The sequence below is a fragment of the Enhydra lutris genome, unplaced genomic scaffold, assembly GCF_002288905.1.
Source record: "Enhydra lutris kenyoni isolate GAN:26980312 unplaced genomic scaffold, ASM228890v2 scaffoldscaffold17, whole genome shotgun sequence".
NCBI classification, from domain to species: domain Eukaryota; kingdom Metazoa; phylum Chordata; class Mammalia; order Carnivora; family Mustelidae; genus Enhydra; species Enhydra lutris.
The window spans coordinates 5,801,331-5,815,785 of record NW_019154101.1 but is presented as its reverse complement, the minus strand read 5'-3'; the positions used below and the strand labels follow the sequence as shown (position 1 = coordinate 5,815,785).

At 42.1% G+C, this 14,455-nt stretch overlaps 1 protein-coding gene across 4 annotated transcripts in view; it reads left to right on the top strand.

The window, feature by feature from the left end:
- The window catches only part of LOC111147587 (BRD4 interacting chromatin remodeling complex associated protein like), a 55,237-nt gene that overhangs the window by 6,114 nt on the left and 34,668 nt on the right, over positions 1 to 14,455 (top strand). Inside the window, exons 1-6 of one of the 4 annotated variants that reach the window (XM_022503705.1) lie at positions 456 to 1,011; positions 8,335 to 8,426; positions 9,259 to 9,304; positions 10,056 to 10,104; positions 10,193 to 10,261; positions 12,553 to 14,229. In XM_022503705.1, coding sequence (XP_022359413.1) covers positions 9,264 to 9,304; positions 10,056 to 10,104; positions 10,193 to 10,261; positions 12,553 to 14,229 — 1,836 coding nt within the window. In that variant the 5' untranslated portion in view covers positions 456 to 1,011; positions 8,335 to 8,426; positions 9,259 to 9,263. Of the gene's footprint in view, positions 1 to 455; positions 1,012 to 7,589; positions 8,427 to 9,258; positions 9,305 to 10,055; positions 10,105 to 10,192; positions 10,262 to 12,552; positions 14,230 to 14,455 lie in introns of those variants that run through there. The other 3 variants (XM_022503706.1, XM_022503704.1, XM_022503707.1) reach the window with 3 other exon arrangements.

Genomic DNA, 14,455 nt, shown 5'->3' with positions numbered 1-14,455 from the left:
AGTATGGATCTCTAAAAGATAATGCATTTTTTTAAATATAACCCCCAGTTTCATTATTACATCTAAAAAAAATCTTTTTTTTTTTTTTTTTTTTAAAGATTTTATTTATTTATTTGACAGACAGAGATCACAAGTAGACAGAGAGGCAGGCAGAGGGAGAGAGGGAAGCAGGCTCCCCGCTGAGCAGAGAGCCCGGATGCGGGACTCGATCCCAGGACCCTGAGATCATGACCCGAGCCGAAGGCAGCGGCTTAACCCACTGAGCCACCCAGGCGCCCCTCTAAAAAAAAATCTTAATAGATTTTGTATATGTTCTAGAATATATTTATAAGTCCTATCAGGAATTATGAAATTTCAATGTTGATTGTCTCTAGAAAAACTGTAAATTTCTTTGTCAGGGTTAGTTTAGAATTATGTGAGTTTTTAATTATGCAGGGTCTTTGGGAAAACAATCCTTGCATAAAACGCAGCTGTGCTATATTCAAAGCGTGGATATTTATTCACGGTTTCTTATACTTATTTATGTGCTATTTGCTGGGAGTATACAAATGAGTATGACAAGATCCCTGCTTCTGAGGGTAGCGCTGTAATACAGTCTGTATTTGTATAATACCAACTGGTGATTTCTAGATGATAATCTATTAATAGCATTTAAATTTGAAGTCAGTCTGGTCTGTCAGTCCGCTGTAATTGAGCCGTAACTTAACACTCCAAGCTCTGAGCTCCGCAGCACGCAGCGTGAGTTGAGGGTGGCGCCCTTGCTGCCGGGGCTTGTCACTTGCAGAGTTGGTTCCTCTTGAACCACCCCCCCCCTTCCCCCCAACCCTGCTCTGAATCTAGATGCAGCAAAGACTTTTGGGACTCAGCCAGTACTCTCTTTTGATGCCCTCCTTTGTTTAGACCTGGGACCCCCCAGCCTGGCACACAATTGACAGCTGAGATTGAAAGAAGATGGAGAAGAGAGGCCCGGAAAGATTTCCCCCAGGACCATCTCTGCATCAGTCAGACAGTGTATGCACATGTCTTCCGTCTGTAGATTTCTAGTGGATATTAAGATTCTGGGAGGTCTTTAGCAAGCATGCTAAGCACCATTTTTATGAGCCCTGTAGTTTTTCAGTGTGTATATTTCTGCCAATTTTAGAATCTGTTCATATTTCTCAAACGTGAGAACTTAGACTACCCGAGATTATTTTCTCAGACCCCAGTTTGAGAAACACTGGTTTGTATGGTTAATGATTCTGTAGTCAGTAAACTTAAAGTTATTGTCACTGTGTTGCAATTTTTCTTAAAGAAGCTTGATATTTTTTGCAATTTCTCTTAAAGAAGTTTGATATTTCTCTTAAAGAAGTTTGTTTGATATTTATTTGTGAGAGACAGACCGAGATAGAGCAAAAATGGGGATAAGCAGGCTCGCCGCTGAGCAGGGAGCCAGACATGGGCTGATCCCAAGACCTTGGGATCATGACCTGAGCTGAAGGCAGACCCTTAACTGACTGAACCACCCAGGTGTCCCAAAAGTTTGATACGTTTGTCAAACTATTTTTATCACTATTCTGTCACTTGCTGAAATAATCATTAATGCACTTGGCATCTACGGGTCCTTTCATTTTCAGATTGACCACTGGTGATGATCGTTCTTTTACAGCACACAGCAAACCATTGCATTCTGGGGGTTGGATAAACTTTTCTGGGGGTTTTCAAACTTTTTTATCCTAGTTGAATAAGAATTGAGTTGCTCAGGTGAAGGGGAGAAGTAAGAGTATCAGAGTGCCTCTACCACCAATTTAGGCCTTCAAGAAAGCTCCTAGACACCTTGGAGAATCCTAGGTCTCCAGGGAACAAAATTTAACAAATCGTAGCGATGGCTATTAACTTCCTTTGGGGATGGAAGGATGCTCCCTGAGAGACTGGAGCTTGTTAGTAATCACACAGTAGTCATTGTCAGATATCTAAAACAAGTCCTTGGACTTCCAAATTCAGTGTTCTCCCCCACGTGTCCCCAGCCTCTGTAAGCCTTGCCAGACTTGGCCCTGATGCCTTGAAGTTCGCCCCTCTTCTCCCCATGGTATAGCACATTGTGTAGCCAGCTAGATTGCTTATTATGTGAGGTTTATTTCTGCCGTACTTTATTCTAAGTAGGAACTAAAGCAGCTTTCAAGCCTTCAGATTCTGTATTTCATGAATTGAAGCAAGGCCCAGTATCGCCTACATTAGTGATCATCTTTTCTGATGGAAGAATTTTCTAATTCTCAAGTTTTTTGTCTAATAATATTTCTTAGTCTTTTCTACCTTCTCTTGTTGCTGCTAGAAGTCTATAGCCGGTGACAAAATGTAAGACGTTCTTTGTTGAATAATAACTGAAAAACTCAGAGCCCATCATGTTAAGTTTGACTGCTTCTTCTGATTGCAAATGGGTAAAATTGTGAAAATACCATCATGGTTTCTTTTCCTAGTAAAATGTTCTATTATTTCACCCCAAAAAAAGAAAAGAAAAAAAAAAGAAGAAGAAGAAGCCTAGGGGCTTTACCTAAAGAAGCTTGAAAACCCCTGCCAAAAATTCTTAGCACTTTTCACCTTACATTGTAATAAACTATTGAATGTCTCCCTTCCAGAAGAAAGTGAGTAACTTAAAGTCAGGAACCATGCCAGAAGGTTTCACACTGTCTTGCAATTTTAAAATTTAAGAGCCCATTACAATTACAGTAGAGCAAAAGGAGTAAGGTGAGAATACTTTATATCTTGGTAACCTGGTAACTGGCTATTCTATGGCATAGCTCTTTGGTCATGACACTCTCGGAAAATCATTCGCTAAAACACGATAATTTACTTTTCAGCATTGCTTTTGCAGTCCTACAAAAATATTAAGCGTGTTTACATTTATTATTACATTTTATGTCACGCTCATTTGACATTCTCAGCCTTAACATTCTGTACCTGGCACAGAGTAGGGGCTAAATGTTTACTAAATGAGTAATGAATACTGTTTTCATCCACTGACCAACTTTAGTAAAGATTGGAATTAAAGAAGTACCTTTCCTCTCTCCCTAAGCTATTCTTCAGGGTAGAAAACAAAAGGAGGTATGGGTTATAACTGTACTCTGTTTCCCCCCCCTTTCAGTATACTCTGATCTTACAATTCATGCCAATTAACTCATATAAACGGCTATTACCGCCTAAAGTGCTTTTTTTTTCCAAAACCTTAAATATGACTGTAGGGCCAAGATGAAGGAATGGGGACTGGATTTACCTTCCTGCATTAAAAAAAAAAAAAAGGTTAAAAATAGGATAAAACATATTAAACAGTGGCTTTGAGACATGGGAAATCAGGAAGCATGGACAGGGACTCCTGAGAAATGGCAAATGGATGAGATGAGCCCTATTTATAATACTGTCTGGGGAGAGTTGCCAGACCACAGCATAGGGGATGGGATGCTAGATGGAGTCTGATCATCTTCCAGGGTTGAGCTGATGTGGTTGGTAGGTGAAAATAGCTAAAACACATGGCAGAATACCAGAGAGGAGAGCGCTGCCCAGAGAGAAAACCCCTGACTCCTTAGCTGATGACTGGTCAATACATGGGGTGTGGGGGAGAGACCCAACTCCTGGGAGAGAACCACCCAAAAGGATTAAAGGGAACAACACTCGGAGCACAATTTTTATGAGGCCTCGAGTTTTTCAGTGTGTATATTTCCAGATGACTCAAGAATCTGTTAATTTTTCTCAAACCTAGGAACTCAGAACACCCAAGATTATATTCTCAGATGTGAGTTTGAGAAACATTGCTTTGTATGGTTAATGATTCTAGGGTCAATAAACCTAAGGTTATCATCACTCTGTTGGAATTTATCTTAAAGAAGTTTTGTTTTGTTTTGTTTTGTTTTTTAAAGACTTCACCAGTTTATTTGAGAGAGAGAGAAGGGACGAGAGGGGGGTCGGGGAAGGACAGAGCCAGAGGGAGAAGCAGACTATCCACTGAGCAGGGTGCCGGGAGGCCCATGTGGGGCTTGGCAGCCCAGGACCCCAAGACCACAGTCCAAGCAGAAGGCGGGACTGAGCTACCCAGGCACCCCTTAAAGAAGTTTGATTTATCAAACAGTATTTAACCAGGGCTGAAAATGGTTTGTGTTCCTACCTGTGAGAGTGCAAAAATCCTTGTAATTCCTGAGACATCAAGTGACTTCCTCAACAAGTGAAGAGTATTGCCTCAGGATAGGGCAGAATTCCCCTAAAGATTGACAAAACTTGAAAGCAAGCCTCAAGAGGATCAGATGATTTATAAGTAACTTAATTGAGGCACCTGGGTGGCTCAGTGGTTTAAGCATCCAACTCTTGGTGTCGGCTCAGGTCATGATCTCAGGGTCATGGTATCGAGCCCCACGTCAGGCTCTGCACTGGGTGTGGAGTCGGCTTGGGATTCTCTCTCTCCTACTCCCTCTGCCCCTCCCCCCACTCTCTCTCTAAAATAAATACATAAATCTTAAAAAAAAAAAGTAACTTAATTGTGTCCTAGACAAAATTATAAAGTATCCATAGGGATACAGAAATATCCAGTACTCAATAATATAAAATTAACAATGTCTGGCATCCAATAAAAATTTATCAGGTATGCAAAGCAGCAGGGAAATACCACCAGTAATGAAGAGAAAAAAAATCAATAAAACAGACCCAAACATGATACAAATGATAGAATTGGTGGAGAAGGATATTAAAAATTTATTGCTATTTTTCTTAAGTTCAAGAATGTAAAGATTGGACATACTGTAGTATACACACTCTTCTGTACCTTTTTCCTTTTTTTAACTTTATTTTTATTTTTTTAAAGGTTTTTTTTTGTGTGTGTGTGTTTTGTTTTGTTTTGAGAGAGAGAACACAAATGGGGAGGAGACACAGAGGGAGAGGGAGCAGCAGCCTCTCCACTGAGCAGGGAGCCCAATGTGGCACTTGATCCTAGGACCCTGGCATTATGACCTAAGGGGAAGGCAGACGCTTAACCGACTGAGCCACCTAGGCACTCCTATACCTTTTTGCTTTGACCATGTATCTTTCGAAGTAGTTTGTATAAAGCTTCTCCATTGTTTTTAATGGCTAGGTAGTATTCCACTATGTGTGTAAACCAAACTGATTTAATGTAAGTCTCTCATTCAGGACATCTGGGTTTTTTTCTTAATATTTTAAATCATGTTACAATTTATATACCATAAAATACCCTTTTAAAGTGTACAGTTCAGTGATTTAATCCCAGAATATTTTCATTATCCCCAAAAAGAAACCCTGTACCCATGACATCTACGTTTTTTACAGTCTTTCGCTAAAAGCAGTAATGCTGCCCTAGATACTCTGATACACATATGTTTTCATACATGTGCAAGAGTATCTGTAGGACAAGTACCTGGAAATATTCACTAAGTAGAGTGATTTGTGCACCTAAAATTTTGAAAGATACTGCTAAATTGGCCTCCCCAAAGGTTATGGAGTTTACACTCTCGATAGCAAGGTATAAAAGTTCCCATTTCCCCACTTACAGATCGGCATAGTCCAAAAAACCTTTTTATCTTTGCCAGTCTGATAAATACTAAGATCTCACTGAAATTTTAAATTCCTATTTCTCTTATTCAAAGTGAGGTTGATTCTTTTTATATGTTTAAGGGCTGCTTTCCTTTTTTTTTTTTTTTTTTTAAGATTTTATTTATTTATTTGACAGACAGAGGTCACAAGTAGGCAGAGAGGCAGGCAGGGAGAGAGGAGGAAGCAGGCTCCCCAATGCAGGGCTCAATCCCAGGACCCTGAAATCATGACCTGAGCCCGAGGCAGAGGCTTTAACCCATTGAACCACCCAGGCGCCCCAGGGCTGCTTTCCTTTTTTAATGAACTGACTGTTCATACCCTTTGATTTTCTGCAGGGTAACTATTTTTCTTGGTTATAGGAGCTCTTTATGTATTTAGGAAGAAATGCCCTTTGTGATATGAATTGGGAGTATTGGATTTTTTTAGTAAAGTACAGATCCACCATCTTTTCTCCATACAGCTAACATCTTTCCCCCACTGATTTAAAAATTTAAAAACTGATTAAAAATGTCACTTTTATGCTGTGTCCTCTTGATTAGAAGCTATTATTCAAAGTGTTGACTTGCATAAGGACAATTTTAATAGCTTCAATTTTTTTTTAGGAGTGGTAATCAGAGGGCACCAGGGTGACTCAGTTGGTTAAGCGTCCAACTCTTGATCTTGGCTCAGGTCTTGATCTCAGAGTCATGAGTTCAGGCCCCATGTTGGGCATAGAGCCTACTTAAAAAAAAAGCGGGGGGGGGGGGAGTGGTAATCAGGTGTCTGGGGTAGTGATTTCTGACCTCTTGTGATGCCTGTCAGGATTCTGTAAGAACTACAGTCTCCTTCCTGCTGACAAATCCTCCTGTTGTGAGCTGCTGTTACTGAGTGTGTGCTGGGCTAAGTAGTAGTTTTTAACCATTGATCTAGAGGTTTTCCCTAAGAGGGAGCCTCCTCTTTCCCATGTTATAAACTTCACTTGAGGCCAGAGGCCACTTAGTGATTCCAGGGTTGTTACTTTCAGGAGAGAAGAGTCAGCAAGGAAAGGGAGAACCTTTCCAAAGAGAACTAAACTCTTCATTTTTTTTTTATTTCATTTATTTATTTGAGAGGTAGAGAGAGACAGTGAAAGAGAGAGAGATGAGAGGAGAGAGGTCAGCAGGAGAAGCAGACTTCCTGCTGAGCAGGGAGCCTGGTGTGGGACTCGATCCCAGGACTCCAGGATCATGACCTGAGCCGAAGGCAGTTGCTTAACCAACTGAGCCACCCAGGCGCCCCTAAACTCTTCATTTTTGAAGTCAGTTTCTGGTCCTCAGGTTGTCTTCCCACTTCCGAATTGTTAATTTCTACACCTCTCCTTTGGGGAATTGACTTTGGTGGACCGTGTGTCCTCCTGGGGAAAAGACCTGCTGGGTTAGGTGGAGGATGATTGTGTTTTGGCCGTACATAGAGCTGGGGACATAGGAATGGGAGTCATCTCTTTGAAACTGTTTAAAGTCAGAAAAGAGTATGGCCCTTTAAAAAGTAGAATTCCCAGGGTACCCCTGACTATAAAGGCTCCTGGAATTCTACCCAAAGGGGGTTAGAGTCAGAGGCCTGTCTGGTAGGACATATGCCACTGACTGGGACAGATATCCCCGGGGAGCGTTCTGTCAACCTTTTTAGCAGTCCGTTGGGTTTGATAGGGGAGGGTCCACAATGGCTGTTTATTTCATCCAGTATTATAAAATTGATCTCTTACTTGTGCTACTCAAGGAGTAGCTTGTCACTTCGAACGTTGGCCAATGTTTTCTGGGCTTGAAAGTCCCAGTGGAGGTGACGCCTTGGTAGAGGTGACTGGTGCTGACTTCCTTTCTCAACGAGTTAACCCTTAGGTGTCTCCTCTGCTAGAGGAACTCGTACAGATATAAAATAGAGAGGGAAGCGGGGATAGTTGGGAAAGGTGGTTTGGGTACAGGCTAGTTTTCACTTACAGTGTTTTCCTAAGTTTGTTCCAGAAACTGTTAAACACTATAAAAAATAATTTACAAAGGATATAGTGGAACTCCATTTAAAAAGTCATATCAAAGTAAAGAAATAATATCCACTTTATAGGCTTAATGATATGTCAAAATTGCCCAATTTATTCCATGTGATTATGGTATCTGGGAGACAAGCTTGTGGCACAGTTATGAGCTGTGGCTGATGTAGTTCTGCCATACTCAGTATCAGGATCTAAGAGAAGCCCTTCCTACAGATTTCCATGTATCTATTTAATGATAAGTTCCCTTGCTTTTCCTTCCTGTGACATTTTCACTCCTCAGAAGTATGGTCGCGCTAGCATGTTCCTTTGTAACTCCTGAGTCCTCAAAGCGGATTTCACCCGGCCTGCTTTCACAGCTTTAGCCTTGGATCAGCTTTCCCCTCTTCTTCCTCCTGTCTCACTGGTCATCCACCAGAGTTCCACTTCTGATCACCCCAGGCCATTCAGCAGCTGAACGAATTCACCCCCCTCCCCCCAACAGGAAGGTCTTACATTGGGGGATACTTACCCCTTCCAGACCCTTCCTGGAGGAAGCAAGTTTCCTTCCATGTGGCAGGAGCCAGTTTTATACTTGTTTGGCCTTGTGACTGATAGGATGAGGAGTTTGGGGGAACTGGAGAGGAGATCTTGGTTTTAACCAAGAAAAAACATTGAGTAGAAATTATCCCTTCTGCCTTCTTCGGGCGTGTCCCTCTTCTGGGCATCTCTTCAGGATTTCATTCCTGCGTCCAACTGCCGTTCACAACTGCCCTTTCCAACTGCTCCAGAACTCTTGGCCCCGGCATTCCGTGATGTAAATTATTCCACGCATGGCTCGAAATGGGTGCGAAGCAGTGTTGCCAGGTGTCGGATCACTAGTGTAAGTTTACCGGATCTCGGGGGAGGGAGGAGAAAGGGGGAGAACTGCTCTTGGAACTTGTCCAGTTGTTACTGTTTCAGCCGGAGCACAGTAATCTCGCTGGCTGAGCTTGATGCTGTCGGCGGCTGGGGAGAGAAGGAGCTTGGGGCTCGGAGCTGGGGGGAGTTGGGGGTTGAGATTTTCTACTTTAAAGATTCTACCGATGGCATATAGATTGTTTGGAATCAAACAGTTGGCGGTGCTGCTGCCTGGGGAGAAATATGGGACCTCTGGGGCCAAGCCTGAGGCAGGACTGCTTGGGGCTGTGGTGTCTCCTCTGTCTCCAAAAGTAGGGAGAACTGGCTTTTTCTGTTTTTGTAAAGAGAGCCAAAATATGGCAAGAAATCCAGATTGCTCACCATGTTTGGAAACAGTCAGTCATAAAACGCACAAGGCCTCTGAATACATAAGATTTTTTTTTCTAAAACAGAAATACTATTTCTCCCCCATTTTCATGGTAGATTTTGAGGAAGTTGCTGTTCCTGGTTTACAGTCCCTTTGGGAATCTGTGTGGGAAGGGTTGCTGCCAATTATCTTGGATTTATCTAGATTCCTTTTTGACTTGTTAGTTAAGGATTTGCATTCAATAAGAACAACTTAAATTGAATATTCAGTGTCTTAAAGACCACAAAATTTTAAAAATGCCATTAAAAACAAGCAATTAGAGGGAAAAAAAGTACACAAATTACACAGTTACTTTACCTAGGAAAATAAAGAGTGTATTTTTATGTTGTACTGATGCTCTTGGCTTTAATCTGCTTGGCTAACCAGCACTTTATTCCTTTTCTTACAGTTGTCATGGATGATGATGATGACTCGTGTCTCCTTGATCTTATCGGGTAAGACACTTGTTCCAAAATCAGGGTAAATCAAATGTGTGAGGTTCACTGTACTAAAACAACCTAATAAGCATATTAAAAACTGGGTGGGTTTTTGGGGTGCCTGGCTGGCTCAGTCGGTGGAGCATGTGACTCTCGATCTCGGGGTCTTAAATTCAATCCCCATGTTGGGAGTAGAGATTATTTAAAATTAAAAAAAAAAAACAAAAAAACAACCCTGGGTGGGTTTTTAAAATGAAAATCAGCATAGAATACTGATTAGCAAAGAAAAAGACAAAATATTTGGATACTACAGGGTTCATAATTGGGCCATCCTTTATTAAATTTACCCTCTAACAAATCCCAGGAGGCAGATATGAATGATAATAGGAAATGGAACAACATTAAGAAATCAATAATAAGGGGCGCCTAGGTGGCTTAGTTGGTTGGGTGGCTGCCTTCGGCTCGGGTCATGATTCCAGGGTCCTGGGATCAAGCCCCGCATTGGGCTCCCTGCTCAGCAGAGAGCCTGCTTCTCTCTCTTCTTCTGCCTGCTTACTTGTGCTCTCTCTCTATCTCTCTGTCAAATAATTAAAATCTTTTTTAAAAAAATCAATAATAAAATAAAAAACTATTAATAAAATTGTTTAAAAATAGGGAGAGAATGTTACTCAGGCTAATATGTCATTTTCTTTTTACCCTAGTGAAAATCAATCCCAAATATAGGTTACATATTTATTTGCTGTTTTCCTTTCTTTTTGCTGTTTTCCAGAGACCCACAAGCATTGAACTATTTTCTACATGGACCTAGTAATAAATCTGTAAGTAATACTTAGAATGTTGGAGATATAAATTTTGGGTCTTCTTTACAATTAAAATAATCACTTTATCAAATTTGTACCTTTGCAGAGCAATGATGACTTGACTAATGCAGGATATTCTGCAGCCAATTCAAATTCAATTTTCGCCAACTCCAGTGTGAGTATTAGAAACTGAATCCAGTGGTAAAGTGTTTCTGTCTCATTGATGACTTGTGAACCAAGGCTTTCATTGCCTTTGGAGCCTGATGAAAGTTATTACCTTGTCTCTTATAATTGACACAGAGGGAGGACCTGCTGAATGGTGTTGACGTGGTCTCCTTCTAACTTCGTTGATTCAGATAAGCTATATGAGATTTACTTTGCCATTTTCCCGAGCTTTCAACTGTCTTTCTAAAATGACTCTAAAATGTGATAACCTAAGACAGTCATACTAGAATGTTTTAGACCTTATCACAAAGCTTTAAAGAAATTATTCTTAATTGTAGTTACTTACTAAACATTTCCATCTTAAGCAAGAAAAAAAGGTAATAACTAAAACTTACTGAGCGTATCATATTCTTGGCACCAAGAGTTTAGCATGATTAAGCACATTAATCCACACAGTAACTCTGTGAAGTACGATCTGTTATGACCTGTATTTTATACATGAGGAAACTAAAGCACAGAGAGATTAGTACTTACTCAAAAGTCTACAGCCAGACATCGCAGAGCTAGGACTCTCCCTCAGGTCACCCATTCTGGATCCCATATTCTCAAGCTCTAGGAGCATCTAGACAAGAAACCTGACCTCTGGGGGATAGGGAAGTCCAGCTTGCAGACTACATCTAAATAACTATGGTTACGCCTATGTTGCTTTCATCTTTTCAAGTGCCTACTTCTGTCATAACCCAGAGTCAGACTGCCCAGGTTTGAATCCTCACTCTAACACTTACTCGCCATGTAACCTTGGATCTAGCACTACATCTCTGTAAGGTTCAGTTTCCTTATTTATGAAACCAGGAGAATAATAGAACTACTTCCTAGGTTGGTTAACATTAATTGACTAGTCGGTGGAAATTACTTGGTACAGTGCTCAATAAATGTCAACTTATCAGCAGGGACTTTTATTTTCTTCATCTATAACATGGAATAGTATTTGGAAAGTCCTTGGGAGTGCACCTTTCTTTCAAGTATTTGAATGTGTGTGAGTTAGGTCGGATCATATCACGTGAGACACCTCCACGTGCTAGGGGTGGTTTTAAAGTCACAATACCGATCTCCCATAAGGCTTGCAAACCAGGAGCATTTCTGAAGTTCATTCTGAATGAGTAATAACTTCATGTAGTGCCATTAAGCCCATAAAGTAAATAGTTAGCCTGCCCCTCAACATTAATGATTTTTATTTACCAACCTTCCCCCTTGCATGTGAATATTAATTTAACTTTTCAGACTGTTTCATTTGGTATGTATTTAGTGGGCATTTCTATTCCATCATGATGTAAGGTATAGTAGGAATTTTTTTTTAGTAGAAATATTTTGGGGCACGTGGGTGGCTCAGTTGCTTGGACAGCTGCCTTTGGCTCAGGTCATGATCCCAGGGTCCAGGGATAGAGCCCCACATCGGGCTCTCTGCTCAGCAGGGAGCCTGCTTCTCCCTCTCCCTCTGCCTGCCTCTCTGCCTACTTGTGATCATGTTCAGTTTTCTTCATATGGCTGTGTTGTCTCTAGCTAGAATGCCCATTCCTAAGGACTCCTTGAGGACAGAAACTAACACACAAGTGGGTGCTCAATAAACTGTTGATGGACTCTTACTTGTAAATAGGACACTGAAAGTAGTCTTGAAAGCATCATAATAGGCTGATTCTTTCTAAGAAATCAAACAAGCATTTATTCATTTTATGTGGGAAGCTTGTTTTTGTCTGGACTGGTCTTGCTTGGGGTGTTAGGGGTTAGAACATGGGAGGTGGGTCTGAGAAGCCTTGAAAGACAGGGCTAACTCTGGGTTACCTTCTGGACCTCTAATAGAACAATACCCAGAATGCCCAAAACTCACTCGGACTCCCGTCGTACAGAGGACTAGACATGGCCATCTCCTGGATACACACACAGCCTGGGCTGAGTCTCACTCAAGCCCTGGACTAGGAGCAATCCTGAAAAATCAAGTGTGTCCCAATATCACAAAAAATGAAGCTGAACTCCAGGGAGTCATCAGTATGTTCCTGTTACTTATCTACTTTCTATAAAATAATTTACCAGAGCACTGAATGGGTACACTTAACACAAACAATATTAGATGTTATTAAGGAAAGAGAACATCAGAATAAGCTAAGCACTTTGGAGAGTTTGTGCCTGAAAAGCAGACTGTTAGGCTTTATCCTGTTCAAAAGTGAGGTGCTTTTTATTATTATTGTTTTTTTAATATCTTTCCAAGGTTCGATATGCCAGGTAACACACTGCTTTTCCTTTTAGAATGCTGATCCTAAGTCATCCCTCAAAGCTGTAAGCAACCAGCTTGGAGAAGGGCCCAGTGATGGACTGCCACTCTCAAGTAGCCTTCAGTTTCTGGAAGATGAACTTGAGTCTTCTCCTCTTCCCGATCTCAGTGAGGACCAACCTTTCGACATTCTTCAGAAATCCTTGCAGGAGGCCAATATCACTGAACAGACATTGGCCGAAGAGGCATATTTGGATGCCAGTATAGGTTCAAGCCAACAGTTTGCACAAGCTCAGCTTCATCCTTCTTCATCAGCATCCTTTACTCAGGCTTCTAATGTTTCAAATTACTCAGGTCAGACGCTGCAGCCTATAGGGGTGACTCACGTGCCTGTCGGAGCATCGTTTGCAAACAATACGGTGGGTGTACAACATGGCTTTATGCAACACGTGGGCATCAGTGTTCCCAGCCAGCATCTGTCTAACAGCAGCCAGATTAGCGGCTCTGGTCAAATACAGCTAATTGGGTCATTTGGTAATCAGCCTTCCATGATGACTATTAATAACCTAGATGGATCTCAAATCATATTGAAAGGCAGCGGGCAGCAAGCCCCGTCAAACGTGAGTGGAGGGCTCCTGGTCCACAGACAGACTCCTAACGGCAACTCGTTGTTTGGGAACTCCAGTTCCAGTCCAGTAGCACAGCCTGTCACCGTTCCATTTAACAGCACAAACTTTCAGACATCTTTACCTGTGCATAACATCATCATACAGAGGGGTCTTGCACCAAATTCAAATAAAGTTCCAATTAATATCCAGCCAAAGCCTATTCAGATGGGTCAGCAGAATACATACAATGTGAACAATTTGGGAATACAGCAGCACCACGTTCAACAAGGGATCTCTTTTGCCTCTGCCAGCTCACCCCAGGGCTCCGTCGTCGGTCCGCACATGTCCGTGAACATTGTAAACCAACAAAACACAAGAAAACCAGTCACCTCACAGGCAGTGAGCAGCGCTGGGGGTAGTATCGTTATTCATTCTCCCATGGGCCAGCCTCACACGCCCCAAAGTCAGTTCCTCATACCCACAAGCCTTTCCGTCAGTTCCAACTCGGTACACCACGTCCAGACCATAAATGGGCAACTACTTCAGACTCAACCTTCTCAGCTCATCTCCGGCCAAGTGGCCTCAGAGCATGTCATGTTGAACAGAAACTCTTCCAACATGCTCAGGACCAACCAACCGTATTCTGGGCAGATGCTGAATAACCAGAATGCCGCCGTCCAGTTGGTGTCTGGGCAGACGTTTGCCACCTCTGGAAGCCCCGTGATAGTCAATCATGCCTCTCCTCAGATCGTCGGTGGACAGATGCCCTTGCAGCAGGCATCGCCAACCGTATTACACCTGTCACCTGGGCAGAGCAGTGTCTCCCAAGGAAGACCTGGCTTCACCCCCATGCCCTCAGTGACCAGCATGTCAGGACCCAGTCGGTTCCCTGTTGTCAGCTCCTCCAGCACTGCCCATCCTAGTCTTGGGTCTGCGGTTCAGTCGGGTGCATCAGGATCAAACTTTACGGGAGACCAGCTGACCCAGCCAAACAGGACTCCAGTACCGGTCAGCGTGTCTCATCGTCTTCCAGTTTCTTCTTCCAAATCTGCCAGCACCTTCAGTAACACACCTGGAGCGGGAAGCCAGCAGCTCTTCTGTCAGGTACGTTTGCTTTAGCACGCGAGCAATTGGAGGATTACAGAACAGAAAAATGGAATGTGTATTTCACATAATGTCGTTTTCATCCTAACCTCCCAATTTATTGACTTCCAGTTTTCAACTTATGGTTGATTACATTTTTTCTTCCTAATTAAAATGTTTATCCATCCTAGCATTATGGTTTGGAGTGGGGACTCTAGAGTCAGACTTATGGATTTAAGTCTAAGCT